The sequence below is a fragment of the Orbicella faveolata genome, unplaced genomic scaffold, assembly GCF_042242905.1.
Source record: "Orbicella faveolata isolate gen_17 unplaced genomic scaffold, um_ofav_v1 contig_27, whole genome shotgun sequence".
Classification (NCBI taxonomy): Eukaryota; Metazoa; Cnidaria; class Anthozoa; order Scleractinia; family Merulinidae; genus Orbicella; species Orbicella faveolata.
The window spans coordinates 6,462,793-6,488,696 of record NW_028301555.1 but is presented as its reverse complement, the minus strand read 5'-3'; the positions used below and the strand labels follow the sequence as shown (position 1 = coordinate 6,488,696).

Sequence of the window (25,904 nt, the reverse complement as noted above, 5' to 3'; positions counted from 1 at the left end):
ACGTTCATAGGTTGATATAAGGACCTTCACTCATTTCGCACTCTAGAGACTTGCAAACGAGTAATAAGCTATTAATCGATTCCAAGAAATGCAATCAAAAGCAGAATAGCTTAAGCACATCAATTCGATTGAATTTCGTACAACTTCAAATGCAGAACATTTAGCTCAATTGCAATATAGCTATTGCTTCTCAGTATAACGACTGCCTGGGTACACGCAGCAAAGCGTCTAGTTCGTTATTGTATTGTTTTGAAGGCTTATTTAATGTACATCTTGTTTATATTTCAGCAAGTTTATATTTCAACAAAACTAGGAAGCTCAATCAGTTTGGTCCCCTGATCGACTAATCAGACTTGAGGGAACGGTGTTCTGAGAAAACTTATATTTGCAAATTTTTCTTTGTTTCAAAAAGCTCGAAAAGGAGTGAGTCTAAAATGTCAACCTTTAAATTGTCATTTTCTCATTGTATTGCTTTGCAGGTTTATTTAAAGTACATTTTGTTTATATTTCAATATAATTACAGCTCTTAGCAAGTAGTCAATTTATTTCATTTCACATTGAGCTAAGCGAATTCAAAATTGCATAGATAAAAATTTCAATTCATATATTTCTATGTTTTAATTTTTTATACTTAATTTTTTATTTAATTAATTTACAAACACAATATACATAGGAAAAAAAATAAAGTTTTAAAGAAAAAAAAAAAGACAAAACATGAACACTATTTACATCGTTTACTTAGTTAACCAAAACAAAGAAAACACATCATCAATGCATGTTAATAATATGTTGAAAGGATTTTTGGAAAGCAGTAATAGACTTGTTTTCAAATTTTTTTCTGTATATTTAATTTTTTGTTTAGAATAAGTATGAGAAAACTGTCGAAAGAGAACTTTTCGTCGTGCAGGCAGCTGCAGTATATAGTAAATTTTGCAATTAGAAGCACATAGTTCAAAGAGTATCTATGTTCCGTTTTGTCGAAAACACCGTATAAAATCATACTATTTGATAATGTTAGTTGCTGTTTCGTTTTATTTGTCCACCAGTTTTGAAAAGTCTTCCAAAAAGCTGCAACGGAAGAGCAGTGTAAGAACATATGATCTAGGGAGTGTGTATCAGCAAAGCAAACATATATCGTTGTCAGACATTTTGGCTCTAAAAAGAGACATTTTAGTTGCGAGAATGTTGTGTATAATCTTATATTAAAATATTGTTGTTTTAATGTCATACTTGATCTGGAGAGGTAATTCGTACACTTTTTGGACGGTTTCTAGGTTGAAACCATGTTTTAAGATTTTAGTTTCAGCAGTAGGTGGTACGAAGTATTTCTACAACAGCAAGTTGTACATATATTTGGTGGAAATGGCTTCTTTTCCCTCACCTTCTGGGCATCGCGAAGGAGGATTTTCAGATACTAATCTCCAAGAAGTTTATATAGAATTAATAAGACCGAAGTAGAGGGTGAAAGGCGTTTTGAGTTTAAACTTATAACAAAAGTTTTTAAAGGACACGAATTTACCGTTCTCTTGAAGGAGATCCTGGATTCGTATTATATTTTGATCAAACCAACTTTTGTAGAATACAGGTTTACCATTAATTAATATTTTTTCGAATATTCCAAATTACCTCCTCATAAGTGAGTGAGGTCTCGTTTCTTATAAAATTTTTAGTCATTTGCCATTCTTTCAGTACGTCAACATAAAACGGTGGCAAATTGCCAACCCGTAGTGTGTTAACGTCATAGTTACAATTTGTCAAAAAGTGTAATACTCCATATCTCTCTAGGGTTGCGTTAGAGATGATTTTCCAGGATGCTACGTTTTCGGATTTTATGCGTGGCATCCATGCGACTTTTGAGGCTTTATTCAAGATATTCAAGTCAGTCATTTTGAGTCCTCCATGTTTTCTCTCGCCAATAATAGTTGATTTCTTGATTTTAGAGGGATTCTCATCCTAAGTAAATTTAAAAATTATTGAGTTAATTTCTTTGATTAGTTGTTCAGGCATAACGAGTACTGACGTATTGTAAATTAATTTTGAAAGATCTAACGTTTTACTAATGTTTATCTTACCAAGAAGTATAAGGTTTCTTCTCTTCCAACTCTAGGTTCCGGATTTTCTCTATAAAATTTAACTCCGTTGCTTTACGCAAATCGTATGAGAAAAAAATACCAAGGGCTTTTATCGGGTCTCGTGGCCGGCGAAAACCGAACGGAGTTTCAACGTTGTTTTTCCAACTACCGAGCCACATCCCTTCTGTTTTTGTAGCGTTAATTTCTAAGCCAGAGAGATTTTTTAAGTTATTTAAAAGTACCAGTAGTTCTGGGATGGAATCCTTGTCTCGCACGAAAACCGTGGTGTCGTCAGCATATAAAGACACTTTGATTTCTTTCTCACCAACTTTAATTCCATTTATCGTATTCTTATTTCTAATTGCATTGGTAAGAACTTCGATACCTATTACAAATAGCAATCCGGACAGATGGCAACCTTGTCTGACACCCCTCTCTAAAGCAAAGAATTCTGACGCATGGCCATCATTTAAAACACAGTTTGTAACGTTGTAAAAGATTTTCACCCAGTTTTTAACGTCAGGTCCAAAATTAAACTTGTTAAGGGTGTCGATAAGGAAATCCCATTTAATAGTGTCAAAACCTTTTCGAAAATCAATAAAAGGGGCAACTCCTGGCGCATTTTTCTCGTCTGTATATATGACATTATGTCCAAAATTAAACGAACATTTTCACCGATATAACGGTCTTTAACGCAACTGGTTTGGTTAGGGTTAATAATTTTTGGAAGAACTTTTTCTAATCTCTTCGCAATTATTTTTGTCAGTATTTTATAGTCAACGTTATAAGAGGGGAGATTGGTCTGAGATCCTTCAGTGATGTGGTGTCTTTATTTGGTTTCGGGATCAGTGTAATAATCCCTCTTCTTTGAGAAATTGACAAAGTTCCTGCGTCAAAAGCAAAGTTAAAACTTTTCACCATGTCAAGATGCAGTTCTTTCCAAAAAGATTTATAAAACTCTGCAGGTAATCCATCTGTTTCCGGCGATTTTTCGTTTTGGAAATTATTTAAGGCTTTTAGGCATTCTTCATCGGAGACCTTTCCTTTACACATTTGCTGATCCGTATTCTCTACAGGGGTAATGTTTTCGAAGAAAGCGGAGGCTCTATCGTTTGAGTTTTCAGGGTGCGTAGCCGAAGTGTAAAGAGCTTTATAATATTCCATTTGCCCTCGCAGGATCTCGAATTGATCGTTTGTGACCGTCTGAGCGTTTTAATTTTGCAATTGCCTTTTTGTCATAATTTTATAAGTACGGGTGTTGCGTTCGCCATCTTCGTACCATCTCACCTTACTTCTTAGAATTTCACCTTTTGTCTTGTATTGCATAATCTTCTTTAGGCGTAGTCTGATGCTTTGAATTTCACAAATTATATGTTTGTTAGTTGCATCTGCTTCAGCTCTTTTAAACAGATCAATAATGCGGTTCTGGAGAATAGTTTCAGTGGATTTTCTTTCTCTAGACTTGTTTTTGGAATATTTCACTTTAAAACCTCTAATCTCCATTTTAATCAGATCCCATCTCACATTTAAATCTTCAACATCAATGTACTTTTGCTTGAAGTTTTCTAGTTCTACACGCAACAATGACACGTAAGTTTCATGGTGAAGGAGTGACTGATTAAATTTCCAAAAACCTGGGCCTTTTTCTTGTTTGAGTTCTGCACTTTTAAAGTGAATAAAAATAGCAGAGTGGTCCCTTGCAGGAGCGACAGCGATTGTGCATTTGTTGGTCAGGTTCATTAGCTGTCTGGAAATTAGAAAATAATCAAGACGACATTCTATTTTAAAAGACTTATTTCTTCACGTAAACTTTTCTTCGTTTGGGTCTCGCTGCCTCCAAATGTCAGTTAGCTCATATATATTACATAATTTATTAACTTCTTGAATTACCGGTATTTTCCGGGAGAAAGGATTGTCGCCCTTCTTATCAATGTCAGTCAACGTACAATTAAAGTCGCCACCTATGATTATTGTTTCTTCTTCATCATTTGGTGCCTAAATGTTTACAAGTACAAGTCGTGTATCTGCAAACATCCCGTCTAAAATTATGTATCTACCATTTTTGTCGGTAATTTATTTTTCAATCTTGAAATTTAATTTTGGATGAAAGAGAATTATGGTCCCTTTGCTATGATTTGTACCGTGATTAAAGACAATTTCGCCTCCCTATTCTGCTCGCCAAGTGTTTTCGCATTCTTTTGACTGAAAGTTTCTTGCAAGAAGATGAAGGAGCTGTTTTGATGATCCAGCCACCTAAACACGGCGCGACGTTTTAGCGATTTGTTTAGTCCTCTGACATTTACTGATAGGCCTTTGATATCACAAAGATTAGTCCTTAAGAATTAAAGCAAAGGGTGTTACCACAGATCCCAGATGACCAACAAGCCGCTCATACGGTTCGACAGTTTTCACAGTTTCTGACAGATTAGACTGTTGAAATTTGCATTTTGGAGTTTGATTTTGCATGCTGATATAAAGAACATCCGATTTACATTCTAGATATGTTTGATTGTTTGATAGCATTTGCAAAACATGTGTGGAACGAAAACCAGGAGAAAAATTAAACGTACTTACATAAAATAAAACAAACAACAAAAAAATAACATTGACATTAAAAGGTCTGAAAAGACCTAAACGCGAAGGAATAAATTTAATTTTTCGCGTTTCAGACTGGCTTTTGGCTATAAAGATTATTTTGCGAAATACAAACGACCTTAAACAAACGTAGTTTTTCCTTGGCACTCCGAATAAACATAAACATTTATATCAAAATTTGATAAGCTCTTGATTAGTAGAAACAAAAAGGAAAGAAGAAGAAGGAAGAGCAATGACATCTAGACGAGTCTGATTAAACTTTGTGATTCAGCCTTAGTTGTTTCCACTCCATTTTTTTTTTGGAATTTGATCAAAAGTGTCACACCTTCCGTTTACAATAAGACGGTCTCCAGTAATCGTAGCTCTCGTACCCGCTATCTTTCGTGCTTCCTTCATTGCTGGTACTAATATCGTTTTTCTGATTTTCCGTACAGCTGGAGGCAGGTCCTCGGCAAGGCTATAACGATATATATTAATATATTTCTATTGTAACCTATTTCGTCGATTAGCTTCACGGGACGTCATTCACTACAAAGGAAATATTGTTTTCTCTAAAGGTAAATAAAATGAATGAGATATAGACTAGAAAAGGAAACAAAAAAGTAACTTTCAGCAGTTGAATCCTCCTACATCTGATAAGGCAAAGAAGAGAAAATTTCACCTGCCATATCGAATTCACACTATGTCGCTGTTAAAACCATCAGCAAGAAGGATTTCAGTGAAAGACTAAAGACCTGTTCTTCTGGCTCCAGCTTCATCCACGTACATTAACAAAACAGACCATGCTAAACAGCACGATTTTATATCCCATGCAAAGCTCTTTCAATCCTTATGAGTGGCTAGATGAAAATAGCGATGGCAACAGACCTTTCTGCTACAAACTTATTCTCCCACATGCCATCATTATTGCTATTTTATCACCGGTTACAGTGGTGGGCAATTCGGTGATTTTGGCGGCAATTTGGAAGAAGACGTTTGTGAAGACACCATTCCATATACTGCTTAGCGGATTAGCGTTCACTGACTTATGTACAGGACTCATTGCCCAGCCACTAGTTGCCACTGTCAGCTTGATGTACATCGTCAGGAAAGATCATGATTCGTTTACACTCATCATAGATACAATTGGCGTTAGTAGTGCCATCTACTTTATTGAAGTCACGGTTCTTCTCATAACACTGATGTCCATTGAGCGTTGGCTGTACATGTCTCGAAGATCCCTGGTTACATCGCATCGTGGATGTCTCACTGTTGTCACAATATTGATCGTTCCGATTCCTACCGTTGTTTTGCGGGTTTTAGCTAATGATAAACACAGCTACGACAATAGGTTGAGGGTAGCAATTATTGCCACCATGCTCACTTGCTATCTCACCACGTCTTTTGCCTATTTTAAAGTTTACCGAATCATTCGTCATCACCAACAGCAAGTGCAAGCAAACGAAGCTTCGCAGAATTATGCTCAGCAAGCAATAAACCTGGCAAAATACAAGAAATCTGTCACCACCATGCTATTTATCATAGCGTTACTTTCTTTTTGTTTCATTCCTTTTGTAGTTTCTAGTGGAGTCATAGTAAGTCTAGAAGAGATGAGTTCAGAAATATATATCGCCGATAGCGTGTCCACCATACTCATATTTCTGTCGTCTTCGCTCAATCCAGGCCTCTACCTGTGGAGAATGAAGGATATTCGCCATGGAGTGAAACAACTATTGTGTTGGGGAACCTAGAGAAAATGTCAAAGAAATCTTTCACCTCGATGACAGGATTGTATGTTTTCTTGAATGTGGTCTGGAAATGCGCAACATGGGTTAGGTTTTCTTGACAGAGTTTATACATTTAGGAATATTTTAACCGGATTGATTGATGAACAGGGCTTTAATTATATGTAGTGGAAATCCTTCGAGAAAGACGGTACTTCAATGTAGTAGGAATAAGTAAGGAACGTGAGGCGACGCGATGAACAGTTTGCTTGAGCATTTGTTTCTAGGCGAATGAATTATCCCATGATAGTTCCTACGGACCCCTCTAGAATTTAAACTGTATTTTGTTTGTTTGAGTTTTGTAACATCAGAAAGAAGACATTTTTAATTTCACAATCATGTTCGACAGACATCTGTGATCTTCAGTGCAATAGCTGTTAATATCTGTTTAGAATTGTTTAACCATAACTACACTTTCAAAGCATGCATGCAAACAAGGCATCGATGTTCAAGAACCGTCACCGAAGTCATACAAATACTTCTTGAACAGCTACAGTTAATATTATACTGGGTCGTGAGATTAAATTGTGGAGTGCTAACTTCCTCGACTTTCACCTGTCATGACAGTCTTAATTGTGTGATTATTTTGATTTTCGACATCATTCTACCTTTAAACTGCAAGTTAACATACTACTGGCATGATTTCTGTCCCTTTGATTATCTCACATCATGATCCTAAAGCTGCAGCGACGCGCCCAGTTTGACCGTGATCTGTCAGTAACCGCAGAAACAGTGATAAAATATAGAAATGTTCCCCATGTGTTATCACAAAGGGCACTTTATTCTTGGAATTGGGTTGAAAAAAAAATTTTATATTTCTCATAAAGAAGAGCTGTTTGCTTCTAAACCATATGCTTCCGAGACAAGCACTGAAAAAGTGATGAAGAGATAAGACTTTAGTAAGGTTGTTTTGAATTGTTTTGATTTCCTATTCAGAGCTATTTTCATCAGTTATTTACGTTAAGAGACAGAAAGGAATAATCAATCATCATGAAAAGAAAGCGCCTTTGTAATCATTTTTCCCGTTGTATTGAGCGAGTACAACTCATTTCCTTTGCGAATTAATACTCTCGCTATCACAAAAAGATAACTAATGCTAATTACCTTTGTTAAACGTTTGTTCCAATTTTACTGCCATTCTATGTTGTCACGCAGTCCATCAATGGAACTTGGCTAAGGCCACTATTTGTTTTATCAAGCGAAAATCTTAAGAGGTCAGTGTTTGCAGTCCATCAACTTGCCTGATGAAACACTATTTTGTGTTCGTTCCCATAACGAGAGTACAGTTTGTTCATTTTGACCGAGTTTGACCTAAGACAGGACATGTTCAGTAACGCTTCCAATCAACAACAAGCGTTGTCCTTTTCTTGTAGCTCGATTGATGAAAACTGGAGAAACGCATCTTTCTATTACACAGCTATTTTTTCGACTTCCGTATTAATTGGCGTTTCTTCACCTGTGGCAGTTGTGGGAAATGCACTCATTTTGGCGGCAATTTGGAAGAGGACGTTTCAAAGAACACCATTCCATATCCTTCTGAGTGGATTAGTAATCTAAGATTTGTGCACGGGACTCATCGCCCAGCCTTTCGTTGTTGCAGTCGATTTGACCCTGTTAACACAACCTAAAGAGGTCTGCGACGATCCCAAATTCTTTTTGACCCTATTAGCAATTGGTAATGGAAGTGCAACTTACTTTATTAGTATTACAATGGTCTTTATAACACTAATATCCATCGAACGACGGCTGCACATGTATCGTAGATCCTTGGTTACAGCCCATCGTGGCTACCTAACAATAACCGTGGTTTTGATTCTACCAATACCCTTAGTTGCTGTACGACTTTTTAGCGACGTTAAGTATGAAACTTATAGCCGTGATGTGTATACTACGATACTGGCCCTGATGCTCTTTTGTTTTGTTACCACGTCGTTTGCCTATTTTAAGCCGGCAGCAAGTCCAAGAACATGAAACGTCTCAGAACTTTGGTCAACCAGCAATAGATCTGGCAAAGTACAAGAAATCTGTGGTCTCGATTCTTCAAATTCTACTGCTATTTTCTGTCTGTTTCTTGCCTTTTGTTGTGTCCACTGTCATGTTTCTTTTTTGGGGGAGGAGTTTAGAGTTAGGTGTCGCCTTTTGTTTGTCTATGCTGATTTTACTCTTGTCCTCTGCACTCAATCCAAGTCTTTACCTTTGGAGGATGAATGATATTCGTAACGGAGTCAAGCAATTGTTTTGAGATTGCTACTTAAGAGCGAGGCTTCGATCTAAGTGAATTGCGCTCAGGTTATTTCCAACAAAGGACTCAGTGTCTTTCTCAAGAACAAAACTGCAGAAAAAGTAGATAAAACATAAATGAAACTAGTGCTCAACGATTCTTATCTGAATGGTCGGACATGAAGATGTCCTTCAAACTCATGTACCACATGAAAACAGTACTACATGGAAGTACTGCTCAATAGCATTTTTTGAATGGTTACACACTAGGGTTCCATCCACAAACTTAAAAGTTAGAACAACAGCAACTTAAAACAACTTTATTATTATTATTATTATGACTCGCATATTTACAATTTTTACAGAAATAGGTATGCAGATTAAGTTAAAAGCGCTTGATAATAGAAAGAACAAGAGCCCGCAGGTAGCCTGGGCTAATCTGGGCGGGCCACATCTACATTTATATTAAAATAAAGAAAGAAAGAAAGAAAGAGAGAGAGAGAGAGAGAGAGAGAGAGAGAGAGAGAGAGAGAGAGAGAGAGAGAGAGAGAGAGAGAGAGAGAGAGAAAGAAAAAAATAACCACCAGGTATAGCATAATAAACAGTACCACATAAAAGTAGTACTCTGTGGTTGCATTTATGTCAATTCCAATTCAATATTGGCGAAATGTTTTAAGATTCACCATTATTGATGTGGCTTCTATGCAACTGAACTGTGTTTCTTAAATCGTTGCATTCTAACAGTCCAAGCTAAAAAGAATTGTCTAGACGTCAGATCTTTTTTCAAGGGCCATTTAAGGACAGTTCAGTAATATTTCAGGATTTGTCTTCCTGAGAATCAGAAGTAAACTCTATACAATGTATTAGGTAGGGACACAAAATACAGAATACTCAAAACTCTTTTGAAGACAGGATTGCGAATCGAATAGCAATTTCTCGAATTCTCAATGAATACCCAAGTATTCGAAATTTCTTAACGGGAATTACCGTCACGTTCTGTATATTTTACTTCCCTGGGGTTTTCGGTTAAAGTGCCGCATTTCGAAATTTCGACAATTTTCAGATTTTTCAGAAACCCTCAAAGGAAATTTCCCTTCCATTTGCCCTCACTTCAAAAGATTTTTGTTTGAAACTAATTTGAGTAGTACCACTTCATCGGCGCATTCAAATTGGATAGGTAAAATTTCAATTCATGTATTTCTATTTTAACTTACGCTGCAGTCAGTTTAGTCGGAAAGCCTTGACGGAGGTAATTTATTACAGGGGTAATAATGTGAATACAATGAAGGAAATATAGACAGAAAAAGACAAATTTGCAGCAGGTGAACGCTGCAATACTTAATTCACACTATCTCGATCGATGTTAAAACTATCAGGAAAAAGGATTTCGACCTGTTTTTCTGGCTCCAGCTTCATCAACGTACTCTAACAAAACAGACCATGTTCAATAGCACGGCTTTATATCTCAGACAAAGTTCTTTCTTGTGACTCGGTAGATGAAACTCGCGATGGCAACGGACCTTTACTGCTACAAACCTATTCTCTCGTGTGCCATCATTTTCGCTATTTTATTACCGGTTGCAGTGACGGGCAATTCGGTAATTTTAGCGGTAATCTGTAAGAAGACTTTTGCGAGAACACCATCCATATTATTTTTAGTGGATTTAGCGTTTACTGACTTGTGTCTGACAGGACTCATTGCTCAGCCACTGTGTGCCGCGATAGGCTTGGCGTACATTGTCAGTAGAGATTACGATTCAGTTATTAAGGCCATAGACACAACTGGCGTCAGTATTGCCATCTACTTTTTTGCAGCCAATTTATACCAAAATATAAATTATAGTTAATGTCTAGCCATACTCCCCAGGAAAGAGAATAAATCAGGTCACTTCTGGTCACGGATCACTTCCCACATATGAGTTACTCATGTCGGATGATCCCGCTTAGCCAATCAGCATCTACCATGCACGTGAAATCTTGCACTGTATAATCACATGTTCAGCCGTGCACAACACAGTTCTTGCACTTTCTCATTCGCAGAACCAAAATTTAGAACCAAAATTTTCCCAAAATTTATTTGTTTTATTTGTGGAAATGGCTCTTACAAAGCGAACAACTCGCAAATCAACTGATGGAAAAGCTCCGCGAGAGTAGGTAACTACGAGAGCAGCCCAAAAGAGCGCTCCGGCCGTCGGCGGGGCAAAAAAACGTAAACAGACGCAACCAAGTCGGGCGATCTCACTCACCGTTGATGGCTTAAATGGCCAAGAACAAGATGGTCAAGATGCCAACTTTAACAGCGTCCAACTCGCTCAAATCAAATCAATTGTTACAGCGACAGTATACGAAACCATGCAAGCCGTCGCGACCAGCGCTGCCCCTGCCGCAGTTGAGGCCATGAAGAATGACGCGGTTGGAGTACAAGTCAACGCTCAGTCGCAGGAGAACGAAACAACTCCCGCCATTATTCAAGGGATGCCAAACCCTCTCGATGGAAACACGGTAACCCACTGCAGGACGTACCAGCTAATTACGTCAAAGAAATCCAGTCCGGTGAGTTCTTTGAACTATCGAAATTGTTACCTAAAAATCTATCGGCCTTTGACGATGGGGATCCCCTAACCCTTACAATGGAAAACTGTGTCATCAAAGTCAGCAAGAAGGCCCACTCAAGTACCTCCATCACTGACATTGAACAGTGGACTACCGCATTCAGTACTTATATGAGTATCTTTATTCGTAAATTCCCCTTAAGATCTCAGGAATTTTTGCAGTACATGAGCATTGTAAGGTATGCAGCTCAGTCTCATAAGGGCCTGGGATGGTGTATATACGATTTTAAATTCCGTCAGAAGGCTTCCTTAGACAAGTCACTTGTCTGGTCAAGGATCAACCAGCAGCTGTGGCTCATGATATTTACAGTGGCCCCTTCTGTTTTGAGGGAGGAATACCCTCTTTTTTCAAAAGGACCCCATGTCAGTGTCTCTGCCGGGGCCGCACCTAGAGGCACCTGTATTAATTTGAACAGGACAGGATCCTGTCTTAGAGAGCCATGTGCATTTAGACACGTCTGCAATAAGTGCAGGGATTCCCACCCTGGGCGGGACTGTAGCTTCCCCTCCAACCTTCCACGAAGCAGATACAACAGCAAAGATACCAAATCCAGTACATCTAGTAAATCTAAGCATTAAGGGTAAACATTATCCATTATCCACTCCAGTAAATGTTAACTCGTTAGAAAAAGTTATTGATGGTCATCCCAACCGTACACTAGTTATTCAGTTATACCATAATCTTAGGTATGGTGCATGCGTTGGCTATACTGGGCCCCGGGTCCCCAGATTTTGCAAAAACCTGCCCACAGCATTGGCCCAACCCGATATTGTAACTTCCAACCTGGCTAAGGAGGTGGCTCTTGGTCGCATTGCTGGCCCTTGTGACAGCCCCCCCCCTTTACCAACTTTCAGGTCTCCCCCATTGGTTTGGTACCCAAAAAACACTCAAGCAAATTTAGAACCATTTTTCACTTGTCACTCCCGAAGTCAGGAGCAACTAGTATTAATCATTTCAGTTCAAAGGAGGACCACAGCCTTCAATACATTACAATAGACAATGCAATCAAAGGCATTCAAAGCCTTGGGCAAGGATGTTTCCTTGCCAAGACTGATATCGAATCTGACTTTCGGCTCATACCTCTTAAACCCAAAGATTGCGAACTGTTTGGTATCTGTTGGGAAGGCAAGTTCTACTATGAAAAGTTTTACCTTTCGGCTTGAGGAGTGCGCCATACATATTCAATCAGCTTTCGGACGCCATTGAGTGGATCCTAGTGAACAAGTGCTCAATTTCATTTGTTTGTCATATCCTGGACGATTTCCTTATTATCGAGCCTGCGTCACCTTTGCCCCCTCATAGTCAAATTTGTCAAGAGAGTTTAACCAGCATGTTACTCTCATTCAAGAGTCTTAACATCCCGATAGCAACTGACAAACTGCTGGCCCAACTCAGGTTATCGAATTCATGGGTATTATACTTGATTCCGATAGAATGGAGGCCCGACTTCCTCCGGACAAAGTCAATCGTATCCTGGAATCTCTCAGTTCCCTCCAACACAGGAAGTCCTGTACATTGAAAGAACTACAATCACTCATCGGGACTCTAAATTTTGCCTGCAAGGTTGTTCCCCCGGGAATACCCTTCCTACAGCGGATGATCGAATTGACTCGTTATGTCAAGCAACCCCACCACCACATCAAGCTCAATTCGGGTTTTTTCAAAGATCTGACCATGTGGCAGAAATTTATTGCTAGCTGGAATGGGGCCAGTTTTTTCCTGGCAACTGCTTGGGTTGACTTGGAGACCCTAGAGCTGTACACAGATGCATCAGGCGCACTTGGTTATGGGGGAATATTCAAATCCAAGTGGTTTTCTAGCCCCTGGGAGCCCCACCAAAAATTAGGATAGCCAGGTATTAGCATTGCCTGGCAAGAATCATTTGCTCTAATTGTTGCGTGCCATTTGTGGGGTGAACATTTTTCCAACAAGCGAATCCTTTTTTATTGCGACAATGAGTCAGTAGTTAGCATTGTCAACTCCAAACGGTCTCGTATACCAAGGGTCATGGATTTAGTTCGTCACTTGACCCTTCTAATTCTCAAATACAATATCTACATCCAAGTTCAACACATCGCAGGCACAATAAATGAAATCGCCGACTCCCTTTCTCGCTTTCAGTTCAAACAATTTCGTATGCTGGCTCCATATGCAGACCCAAGTGCGTGCCCGGTTCCACAGGAACTTTTACAAATCTGAATGCTGACATTCAGCGGTACCTTAGACTGTCAATCGCGGCCTCCGCCAATCAGACCTACAGTTCGGGGGAAAAGCAGTTCTTGGATTTCTACCAGTTATACAGGCCAACAAATCTACCGATGTTTCCAGCCAGTGAAGAATTATTAATGAAATTTGTTGCATATATAGCTCAATCTATAAAACATTCCTCGATAAAATGCTTCCTTGCGGCTGTTCGTCACCTTCATATCCGTATGGGTTATGAGCTTGATCTGAAAAAATTTGTGCGCCTTCAATTGGTTTGCCGGTGAGTCAAACGCTCTCAAGGGGATCATACTAGGGTACGAATCCCTATAACTATCCACCACCTGCACCTTTTTTATGCTCTCTTAGCAGTTTCCTACACCAAACATTTTGATTCACTCATGGTCTGGGCTGCTATGACATTAGCCTTTTTTGGTTTTCTGAGATTGGGTGAACTCACATGCAACTCAAAATTTTCACCTGAGATTCACCTTGCCTCAGGGGATGTTCGGTTCTTCCCTCACCAGGGCAATCCTGACTTTATGAAATTGAGCATCAAAGCCTCCAAAACAGACCCATTCCGCTCTGGCCACACTATCACTATAGGGAAAACTGGCCTACCCCTCTGTCCAATTTTGGCCATGCAAAAATACCTGCAGGCAAGAGACACCTCCTCCGGGCCTTTGTTCATATACTTCTCGGGCACACCCCTGACTAAAACAGCCCTAGTGTCAGAAACGAGGGCCTATTGTCCCGGTCAGGTTTCAATTCTTCCCATTACGCTGGGCATAGTTACAGAATTGGGGCTGCCACAACAGCAGCATCAGCTGGGCTCCCCGCATGGCTAATTAAAACAATGGGTAGGTGGTCATCAGACTGTTACGAGCGGTACGTAAGAGTTCCTCATTCTATTTTATCTGACGTTTCAAAAACCCTCGCTAGTAAAACACATCTTTAGCCCAGTCAGTTACAAAGTCCTTAATGGGAGAATTTTAAAACAAAATAGATGTATTTACACTGTACTTAAGCCCTTTGTGCCCCAATATCAACTCGCATTTTCTCCTCTCTGGCCTCCAGCATTTTTATTTTTATTTTATTTTAATTTTACCTACTATTTCTACCCACAAGTTATGAGATTCACTCCCATCATGTATATGTGAGGAGACATTAGATGTTGGACCCATTGGTGCTCAAAGGGTTGAAGTAGCTGCATATATTTCTAAGCAACAAAGTTTTGAGATTTGATTTTATTTGTGACATGCACATGAATGTGCTGTTTTTATCGTCTATGGGGAATACACCTTTTGTGTATTTGGTGGCGATGAAGTGCTTCCATAGAGGTCACCCTTTACTCCATAGACTCTTATTATTCCTTAACCTGGGGGATTCGACCCCTAGAGAGGATTATCAATTCTCCATACCCTGGGGGATTATTACCCCCTAGAGAGAATTATCACCTCTCTCTGAGCATCCTAGGGGATTATCACCCCCTAGAGAGCATGATCACCTCTCACTCAGTACCCTTGGGGGATTATCACCCCCTCTTGAGGATTACCACCTCGTACTGAGTACCCTGGGGGATTATCATCCCTAGGGCGATCCTTACACCCCTAGGAAAAGTGACCTAGAATTCTTCATTGGAGTGCTTCATCCCTTACCCCTTTTCCCCACAAATGTTTTGGTTGTGTTGTTTGTTTATATATAATTATAGTAAGGGTTCTGGGTTAGGAACATTAACACAACAGTTTGCCTCATAACACCTATGTCCGTTGAACGATGGCTGTACATGTCTCGATGATCCTTAGTCACATCGTGTCGTGGTTGTCTCTCTCTCTCATCATAATATTGCTCGTTTCGATTCCTTCAGTTGTTTTTTCGTGTTTTAGCTTATGATTAACACAGCCATGGCAAAAGCATGAGAGTTGCAATTATTGCAACCATGCTCACTTGCTACCTAACCACGTCTTTGGCCTATTTTAAACTTTACCGAATCATTCGTCATCACCAACAGCAAGTGCAAGCAAACGAAGCATGGCATAATTATGGTCAGCAAGCAATAAACCTTGTAAAATACAAGAAATCTGTCACCACGATGCTTTTTATTATAGCGTCACTTTCTTTTTGTTTCATTCCTTTTGTCGTTTCTAGTGGAATTATAGTAAGTCTAGACCAGCCGAGAATAGAAACATATGTCGCTGATAGTATATCCGTGCTCCTTATATTTTTGTCGTCCGCAATCAACCCTGGCCTCTACCTGTGGAGAATGGATGATGTTCGCAATGGAGTGAAGCAATTATTGTGTAGGGGCACCTAGAGAAAACGTCCTAGAAATATTTCATCTCGATGATATGAATTGTATGTATTCTTGAATTTGGTTTATCTGGAAACGCACTACCTGTGGAGAATGGATGATATTCGCAATGGAGTGAAGCAATTATTGTGTAGGGGCACCTAGAGAAAACGTCCAATCGAAATCTTTCATCGCGATGACATGGATTGTATGTATTCTTGAATGTGGTATATCTGGAAACGCACTGACCATGGATTAGGCTTTCTTATTAGAGTTTAAGGAGATTTTAACCGGACTGATTGATGAACAGGTCCTTAATTAATTCACAAACATGCGGGCTCATGTAGTGGACATCCTTCTAAAAAGACGGTACTTCTACATAGTAAGTCGCTAAACGAGAGGGGACGCGATAAACAGTCTGTTAAAGTTTACGAAATGGTGTGTTGACTGTATAATCTATGGAAATCTAGAAATCTAGACTGAAATAACTATTTCTTCCAATATGGGATTTTTCCCAAAATATGCGCATATGCATACGTGTTACTCATCGTCAAAAATAGGCTTTGACATTAACAAAATGAATTTTTAGCAAAAAAGACGCCACATTTCTGATATTGCATCAAGGTTTTATTTAGATATTACCTTGTTCAACAGCCACATAATGCTCACGTAAGAAGTGACCTGACATAACAACGAAGCTCGCTTGAACTTATTTTCTGCTAGGAGATTGAATTACCCCATAGTATTATCGACCTCTCTAGATAATTTAAATGAAGTTCGACAGACATCCGTCATCGTCAGTGCAGCAGTTATTGTAAGAATCTATTTAGAATTTTGTGGCCATGATTTCGCTCTCAAGCATGCATGCAAACACGTTATCGATATTCCAGAACAAGGATGTTCCTCACCAAAGACATACAAATACCAATTTTTATCAGTTGCAGTTATAATATTACGCTTGGTTGTCAGATTAAATTGTGGAGTGCCAACTTCATCGACTTTCACCTGACACAAAAGTCTTCATTGTATGTTTGTTTTCCTTTTCGACATCATGGCGCCAGCATGATTAATGTATTTTATAAACCGGTACTGCAGCGGCGCGCCCAGTTTGAGCCTGACCTATCAGAAACCGTAGAAACGTTAATAAAAGAAAGAAATGTTCCTCGTGTCACCGCAAAGAAAACATTTTTCTTGGAATTGACTTAAACATAACATTTTATATTTCCCATAAAGAACAGTTGTTTCTTCACCACATGTTTCCTAACTTAGACTTAAAATGTGATAAAGAGATATGACTTTATTAATGTTGTTTTGAAATGATTGGTTTTCCTATTAAAAGCCATTTTCATCAGTTCATATTTACCCTAAGAGACAGAAAGGAATAATTAATCATCGTGCAGAGAAAGCGCCTTTGTAATCATTTTTCCTGTTGTATTAAGCGAGTACAACTCATTTCCTTTGCGAAATTAGTACTCTCGCTATCACGGAAAGAAAACTAATACCAGTTGCCTTTGCTGAACGTTTGTTCCAGTTTTGTTGCCATTCTGTACTTTCACGTAGTTCATTAATGGAAACTCAGGCCTTTAAAGTCAAAATGGAGAGGACGCTCTCGACCAATTGAACTTAGATTAGGCCGCTGTTTGTTTTATCAGGCGGAAATCTTAAGAGGTCTTTGTTTGCAGTCCATTAACTTACTTGCCTCAAACATTTGTATTCGTTGCCATAACGACGGAAAAATTTGTTCATTTAAACCGAGGTTTACCCATCACAACTGATTATCGACGTTTGTGACCAAAGACAGGACATGTTTAGTAACGCTTCCACTCAGCAGCAAGCGTTTCCTTTTTGTTACAGCTTGGTCAATGCTACAGCTACTCTTTCGACTTCCGTATGGAAATAGAAAACATCTGAAAAATTACTGGAAGTTGTGAGAAATAAAGTTAGAGACAGCCGCTTTTTTATTTTAAATTCCGGTGACTAAAACTTGTCGCTGCCAATATTATGGTTATAGGATTTAAAATGACAGCCGTCATGGTAATGTATTTCTTGATTTTAGAATTATCAGCAAAGCACCAAACATCACTCAAAAGTAATGAATCAAAATCATAAAAATAATGCTAAAAGATGTACAAATGTAAAAATTACATTATTAAAGTCAAATTTTGTTAATAGAAAGAAAATTCAAAATTTAAAATATGCATTGGAAACATTGAAGTCCGAGTACGATGACATGTATTATTAAATTGTTCCCAAATAAAGTTGAGATTAATATAAAATAGTAGAGTTCAGCGGCTTTCTGTATGATATTGCAAAAGTTGTACACAGTTAAAATCAGTCCGAACACTTTCCACTCTTTCCCCCTTTGGTCTGATTAGAGTGAAAGACGTGGCATGTAAAGGAGGTCTAAGCTGATTACATCCCTAGGGCTGTTCTTTTAGGGTTTTTCTCACGAAAATTGAATTCCTGTCAAAAGTTTGTGCGGAAAGCCAGCAAAGTCCATGGCAAATTTCACAGCATGCTTCCCATGGCCACCGCTCAAAACTTACATTGCTTGCAGCGTAGATGACACAGGACGGCTATGTGATCCCTTTGTATGCGCCTTTACTTTCTGGAGTTCAATCATCATTGCTGTTTTATCGCCGGTGGCAGTTGCGGGAAATGCACTTATTCTGGCGGCCATTTGGAAGAAGACTTTTCCGAGAACGCCATTCCATATCCTACTGAGCGGGTTAGCCTTCACTGATTTGTGTACAGGACTCATCGCCCAGCCTTTCGTTGCTTCAAAAACCCTGGTGTTCTCAGCCAACCCCGGGATAGCCAAGGAGAAGCCAATGCTCGTACTGACAATAGAAGCCATTGGCGAGGTCAGTGCTACCTATTCTATTGCCATCACAGTATTTCTTATAACACTGACGTCCGTTGAAAGATGGCTGCATATGTCTCGCCGATCCTTGGTTACATCTCGTCGCGGTTATTTCACCGTCACTGCACTGTTACTCATTCCAGTTCCTCTTGTTGTCTTACAATATTTGGACATTGTAAATGAAAATGATGGACGGGAGTTGATTACTACGATTGTGACAATGATGCTCTTGTGCTACCTTACTACAGCATTCGCCTATTTCAAAGTCTACCAAGTTATTCGTCGTCACCAACATAACGTCAGAGTATGCGAACCAGCCCAGAATATTGGTCGACCTGGAATCGACTTGGCAAAATACAAGAGATCTGTGGCCACCATTTTATATATTCTTTCGTTATTTTCTCTGTGTTTCTTACCTTTTGTTGTCTCTGCTGGAGTGTACATTTCGATAGGCCCCAGTTCAGCAGTATATGCGGTCAGCAACGTTTCGTTGTCGCTTTTGTTTTTGTCATCTTCACTCAACCCTGGCCTTTACCTCTGGAGAATGAACGATATTCGATATGGAGTCCAAAAAGTAATCTGTAGCCACAGATAAAGAATATCTAAAAGAACTCTTAGATCTGTTGGTGTACTGAACATGTATGCCTCTGAATCGATTAAAATAGCTTGTTATTTTTTTGGTCGGTTCATACTGTAAAATAATTGACAACAAATTTCAATTTCTAAATTTACTGACCTCTCCTATGATGTATTCGATATGTTTGTTGAACGAAAATGCTTAAGCCGTTGCCTACTAGTAACTTTCAACTCAATTTCTAGTGGTCAGTGAGAGAGAAGTGTTTCAGCGATGTGCCCTTATTGTAAACCCTTATATGATGGTACCGTCTAGTTAGCAGTTTCATCTCAGCACGTACAGCATTTGTAAATATGTAGATAGCACTTCGGTTTCACGTAATGTCAGGGTAAATATGAAACGTTCTTTGTTAATCGCATAATTTAGTTTTTGCGTTCCTTTTTTCGTATTTCAGTTTCCAAACGAATAAACAAATAATTTCTCCTGATAATAATTCTCAATTCTTCAAATTGGGAATCATCATCTTCAGGTGGTAACGTATTTTCCGAAATAGCGTTTTTTGGTTTTGGAATATCGCCGCAAAATGTACAGTAGCATTTCATGGAAATCAATGTAATACAAATGAAAAATAAAACCCTTTTCATTAGTCTCCTCTTACTACAAAGATTAACTTTGTGATTACTTTTTTGAAATCCTCTCACCTGCAATTCATCATAAACTTGGAAAACATGAATCGACAAATGATTTTCCCCTGCAATACCGGCCTCATGTTAATTTGGTGCTATTTAGTTTTAGTTTTAACTAAAAAGAGGCGCCATGTAGTTTGCTATTTATAACTTTATGATGTAACTATACTGTGTAATCATGAAGTCCATCAACCAGAATGTAAGAAGGCGTACGCGTAAGGTTTCCCATAATCGCCCGGGGGTACTTCCATATATAAGGTATATGGGTATGTGCCGCTGTAAAGGGTATGGTTTTCAGGCAGTTAAGTCTGGGATAGGTTATAGAAATCAGATAGTCTATAATAGGGTATAATTTATATAATTACCGGAAAAGTGGCCGGTGTATAAATTGCTTAGTCTAGAACAGGGTTCTTTACCCGGGGTTCTGTTGTAGAAACTAAAACTCGAAAGTGACTTTGTAAGATATTGGTTTAGTTAGCTTATTTTGGACTACGATAGTGACAACGTTTCTGCATGGAAAATAGCTAGTGTGGGATTGGGTAGGGGTTTTTCTGTGGCTAGTCTAGAATAGGGTTGCAAAATCAAGTTGATCATGGTCTAGATTAGAGTAAGGGTTTCAGTGTCTCAGCGGCAGACCCCTACCCAATGATTTACAGAGGATGTAATTGCCACAGGCGAAGAAAACATTCAATGTAATAAGTACATTGTGTTCCATTAACGGTTACCAAAATACCCATCTCTGGATGATTAGACCGTTATCATTGACCGCATCATCAGATATTTTACAGCGTTGAGAACCGTCTTCTAACCCTTTGCTAAGTGCAATAACTCTATTATTAGCTATCTGCATTTGTAACTACAGCTGATCAGCACTGTAAATTGAATATATATATATTTAATGGCGTCACGACGGTTTGCTGAAAGGATCTTTCGAAAGTAAATTTCAAAACCTGCAACATTCTAAATTAAATTCAACCATATTTGCTAAGGCAGAGGACTTTTCTTAAGAATTTGACTTTACATGACATTTTTCAATAATTTGAAAGTAAAATAAAGAAAATTATATGTTTATGAACTGTCACCATTAATTAAACTACGTCTTCACCATTTGAACTATTCAAAAAATATTTAAATAAAAGAAATCATTTTAAGGTTACTTCCCACCTTCAAAAGTGAAAAAAAATCATTTTTTCTTTTATTTGCCTAAATTGAAGTTTATCATTTTATCTAACATTTACAGAAAAAAAACTTAAAAGTCTCAAAAATCGCCGACGTTATTTAACAAAATTTGTTTTCCAATAAAAGTTAATAAATAATGAAGGTGTCATAATCTCATAAGTAGGTGACGTCTCGGAGGATATTTCGCGGGAAGCGGGTTCTTATTTCATGTGATTTGCATATTTTCTTTGTGCATTGCGCGTTCGAGTTTCATGGAGAAATCTAAAACAAAAAGAAGTCCTCGGGTAAAATCAACGAAAAAACCAGGGCCAAAGAAGAGAAAGAGGAAAGGTTTTGGGGAAGAAAGGAAAAAAAGCCTCGCAGAAAGCGACAAAGGCTCTTGGTTCGGCCAAGCGCCTTTGTCGACATCGACCGATGAACACGAGCGGTCTAATTCAGCTGGTTCACTTGGTTCTTCCGTTGGAGCAAGACATAGATTTGTCAGACATAGATTTGGAAATGTGCTTTCCTTTGACTTAAAATAATTTATAAATCAACAAAACACAACCTACCCCAAAGACCTCATTTCGGATATGAGAGCAGCCCGAACGTTCTCGTTCGATTCGATTGATTCTCCTTCGGTTGACGCGTTTCGTTTCTTGACGCGGGATTTCCCCTTGCCTTTGGCAACTTTACCCATTGCCAGGATTGCTTTTCTTTCGTCTTGCCGGTCAAAAGATCGAAAACGTGACTGTAATGCAACACTTTTCCCGGGAAATTCTAACCCATTGTATTTGACGCCAGGAGGTCCTGTTACGCCATTGGCTTGCGGTTTCAAGAGGCGACATAATCTCATGGGGCGGCGCGAGTTGTTTCCAAACCTTTTTGAGCGAAAACCTCGCGTTTGATTTCTCGTAGAATGTGTCGACTTTGAGCGAATTAATAGGGTATGTAGATTTCACGGATTTTCGTAAAATTTTGCCAAAGCATTCCACGGATAATAACAAACAAAACGGTGTCAGGAAATTATCATATTTGAAATATTTTTCCCGTAGCGACCATTTACGCAACGCGTCTCGTATATTTTTAGCTTCTTCAACTTTGGACTAGGATATCTTGGCAACCAATCAGAATATCGAAAAAGCCTGACACCGTTTTCTTGATTGATGCCTGTTGAATAAGACTGTGCAGCCATTTTGCTCGTGCCGCGGCATTCGATACCCGATTAATTCACGGGAACAACTCTCGGTCGTTTCACGGTTTACCGGCTGCTGACACTTCCCAAAAGAAAAAGTCACTTAAATTATATTTTTCTCAAAAACTACATTTATTAAGCTTTCTACTGATATATAGTTTCTTTAGGTTTTATTGAAACTGGCGCACGTACGAATTTTTTCCTGAAGGGCACCCGCGAAGGTGGGAAGTAACCTTAATCAAGGAAAACAACACGTTTTGCACCATGTTTGCACAAATAACGCATATCTTTGGTAAATTTGAAAGAAACTGATACACACATGGGATGCACGTATGTGATGCAACGAACGTTCTACCAGCTGTGAACACGCACTGTTATGAAATAAGCTGAGTTCGGTTTGAATAATGCGATATTATTAATTATGTAAAAGGTAATTACATCCCCAGGGCAGTTCGTTTAAGGTTTATTTTCATTGAAATTGAATTTCCGTCGAAAGCTTGTGAGCAAAGCCAGTTGGGTCCATGGCAAATCTCACTGGATGTCCTCCACTGCTTAAATCGTACACCGCTTGTAGTGTAGATGACACAGGGCGACTATGCAATTCATTTCTATGTGTCTTTACTTTCTGGACTTCAATCATCATTACTGTTTTATCGCCGGTGGCAGTTGTGGGAAACGCACTTATCCTGGCGGCAATATGGACGAGAACTTTTGCGAGAACGCCATTTCATATCCCACTGAGCGGTTTAGCCTTCAATGATTTGTGTACAGGACTCATCGCTCAGCCTTTTGTTGCTTCAAAAACCCTGGTGTTCTCAGCCAACCCCGGGATAGCCAAGGAGAAGCCAATACTTATATTGACAATAGAAGCAGTCGGCGAGGTCAGTGCTACCTATTCTATTGCCATCACAGTATCTCTTATAACACTGATGTCTGTTGAAAGATGGCTGCACATGTCTCGCCGATCCTTGGTCACATCTCGTCGCGGTTATTTCACCGTCACTGCACTGTTACTCATTCCAGTTCCTCTTGTTGTCTTGCGATTTTTAGACATCATAAAGGAAAACGATGGACACGAGTTGGTGACTACGATTATAACACTGAAGCTCTTGTACTACCTTACCACAGCATTCGCCTATTTCAAAGTCTACCAAGTTATTCGTAGTCACCAGATGCATGTCCAAGCAAGCGAACCAGCCCAAAATAATGGTCACCCGTCCATAGACTTAGCAAAATACAAGAAATCTGTGGCCACGATATTATACATTCTTTTGCTATTTTCTTTGTGTTTCTTACCCTATGTTGTCTCTGCTGGAGTGTATCTTACAAGAGGTCACAGTTCAACAGTATTTGCGGTCAGCAACTTTTCACTTTTGCTTTTGTTTTTGTCTTCTTCACTTAACCCGGGTCTTTACCTCTGGAGAATGAAGGATATTCGAAATGGTGTCAAACATTTATTATGTAAAACCAGCTAGGGAATATCAGGGAGAAATCTTTGTTTTGTACACGTAGGTGTACCAACTGGAACATGTCTCTGAATCGACAGTTTTCTGTCTTATTCGTCACTTTTCGATGGTATAGTTCACGACAAAAAAAAATGGCAAGGACGATTTCACATGTGCAATGACCTCTCCTTTGATGTACTGCACTTGTAAATGAAAATATATAAATGATTGAATCTGAATTAAAACTGTGTGGTCACAAAAGCAACTTTCAAATTAATTTAAGGTAGACAGCGAGTGACAAGAGTCACTTTTGCGTGTACGCTAATTATATGATGGTGCATTGTAGTTTACTACCTTTATGCATTGCAGTTACCACTTTCATCTCAGCGCGGTTATTCTTTTAAAGAGTTTGTAAGTTTGGAAACGGCTGTAACACGCCACTTTCGCGTAATGTTAATGAAAATGTAGAATCTATGTAAACTAGAACTTTGCAGCTTCCTATCTTAGAGTTGCATCTGTTCATGTTGTTTGCTCACCTTTGGTCATGCTGGCAGAGAGAATTACTTTTCTGGCTTGACTGTTTTACTGATACTGAAATCGTAATCTGAAATAAATCTAGTCTACCAGATACATACTTTTTTCAAGGTGTACGTAGCCCTTGATCTGTGTGTCTTCGTCGGTATGAGGTAAAAGTAAAGTCAGTGTAAGGTCAAGTGGTCCAGGCTTTCCATGACGTTAAGCGAATGGGAGTATCTTTAATGGTAAGCTAGATACCGAAGCCGAGTCAATGTTTTAGCGATCACAAGCTTTTGACGCTGTCACGGCGTCCTTCCCAAGTAAATGTGGTGGGAATCTATCTGTCACGTGAGCTTGGGTGAACCAAGTTACGTGCCAAAACAACCCCGTATAGGACTGGAAGCTCAAAGTGAGCGTCAGGGACTGGCAGAGAATTTCCAAGGCCTCACGAAGAAGTATCTTTATTCCCTCCTGCATGGAGGGTTCCCCTGTGAGCATGTAATTCGTCAATACCCATTTATAAACCTGCAAGAAGGGATACTGTGAGAGCAGTGTTTTGTTCAAGGACGCAACGCAATGACCCTGGCCAGGCCAGGGTTTAAACCCGTACCACTCGATCCGAAGTCTAGCGCGCTAACCATCATGCCACCGTAACATAGCGAAGATGAACTCGATGAATCAATTATTATCTTACACTAGATTTCCCATTGAACCGGTGGACTCACACGAGGACCCGATCTACCCATGACAGTGGCTTAGCTAAGTTCTATTGTCACAACTTACACAGTGAGCTGCAACACATGTAATTAATAAAACTGTGCATGGTGAGATGTTGTATTAGAGATCTTATTGGTTTAACCTTGGTTTACACCTCGGCATCTGAACTCCAATGTAAACTTAATCAATTTTCCCTAGAAAATTCCTTTCTTCACGGTTTCGTTTACTGAACATTACTTGTGATCCGATAAAACTGCAAGTAACTGAAACAAATGCTCTTTTTACATCTATTTCCTGGTCTTGCAGCAAACATTATATTACTTATGTGATTGCGTTTTAGGAGAACCCTTCACCTGCAAAAAAAGCCGGCGTTAATTTCAAATTCCTCCGGTTTGAACAGCGTTCTTGAAAAGCTCCGTTTTCGTGACGGACTAGTGTAGACGGTAGACCTAACCGTAGAAATAAATCTTCGTTTTCAAATTTCTCTCGCGTAGTGTGGACGCTGCCTAACATATTACCTCTGTTTTAGTCTCCCCTGTGTGCAATTTTAATTCGGTTTGCCTGACAATCTAAGGTATATTAACTATTTCTTTTGTTTTAGATTTCAAAGTACAGTGGAATCCCGTTGATACGGACACCAAAGGGACATGATAAAGTGTCCGCATTATCCGGGTGTCCGTATTAAGCGGGCTAATTTAAAAGAAAATATATGAGCTTTTTAGTTGTCAGGAGAAAGAAAACTGTCCGTTATAAGCGGGTGTTCGTAGAGCGGCGTTTCACTGTACTTAAATTCCTTGCTGAGAATTTAATTTATTTTACTTCTAATTGAGTTGCGTCATTCAAAAAGATATAGTGAAACCCCGCTCTACGGACACCCGCTTAATACGGACACCCGCTTATAACAGTTTTCTTTCTCCTGACAACTAAAAAGCTCATATATTTTCTTTTAAATTAGCCTGCTTAATACAGACACCCGGATAGCGCGGACACTTTAT

General features: G+C 39.1%; 3 protein-coding genes and 4 pseudogenes across 3 annotated transcripts; all 7 read left to right on the top strand.

Moving 5' to 3' along the window:
• Window positions 1-5,449: 5,449 nt before the first annotated feature.
• On the top strand, window positions 5,450-6,666 carry LOC110049489 (high-affinity lysophosphatidic acid receptor-like). Its single transcript, XM_020755282.2, has one exon. The coding sequence runs from the start codon at window positions 5,450-5,452 to the stop codon at window positions 6,395-6,397; it is 948 nt and encodes a 315-aa protein (XP_020610941.2). The 3' UTR covers window positions 6,398-6,666.
• Window positions 6,667-7,753: 1,087 nt separating this feature from the next.
• Window positions 7,754-9,230, top strand: LOC149107361 (uncharacterized; annotated as a pseudogene).
• A 928-nt stretch (window positions 9,231-10,158) lies between these two features.
• LOC149107358 (uncharacterized) lies at window positions 10,159-18,031 on the top strand (annotated as a pseudogene).
• On the top strand, window positions 10,585-15,545 carry LOC149107359 (uncharacterized; annotated as a pseudogene).
• LOC149107360 (uncharacterized) lies at window positions 12,671-15,545 on the top strand (annotated as a pseudogene).
• A 66-nt stretch (window positions 18,032-18,097) lies between the features above and the next one.
• LOC149107357 (high-affinity lysophosphatidic acid receptor-like) lies at window positions 18,098-21,333 on the top strand. Its single transcript, XM_089296855.1, has one exon. The coding sequence runs from the start codon at window positions 18,254-18,256 to the stop codon at window positions 19,211-19,213; it is 960 nt and encodes a 319-aa protein (XP_089152981.1). The 5' UTR covers window positions 18,098-18,253; the 3' UTR covers window positions 19,214-21,333.
• A 1,352-nt stretch (window positions 21,334-22,685) lies between these two features.
• LOC149107356 (putative G protein-coupled receptor 45) lies at window positions 22,686-25,274 on the top strand. The gene has a single exon (XM_089296856.1). The coding sequence runs from the start codon at window positions 22,753-22,755 to the stop codon at window positions 23,704-23,706; it is 954 nt and encodes a 317-aa protein (XP_089152982.1). The 5' UTR covers window positions 22,686-22,752; the 3' UTR covers window positions 23,707-25,274.
• Window positions 25,275-25,904: the final 630 nt, after the last annotated feature.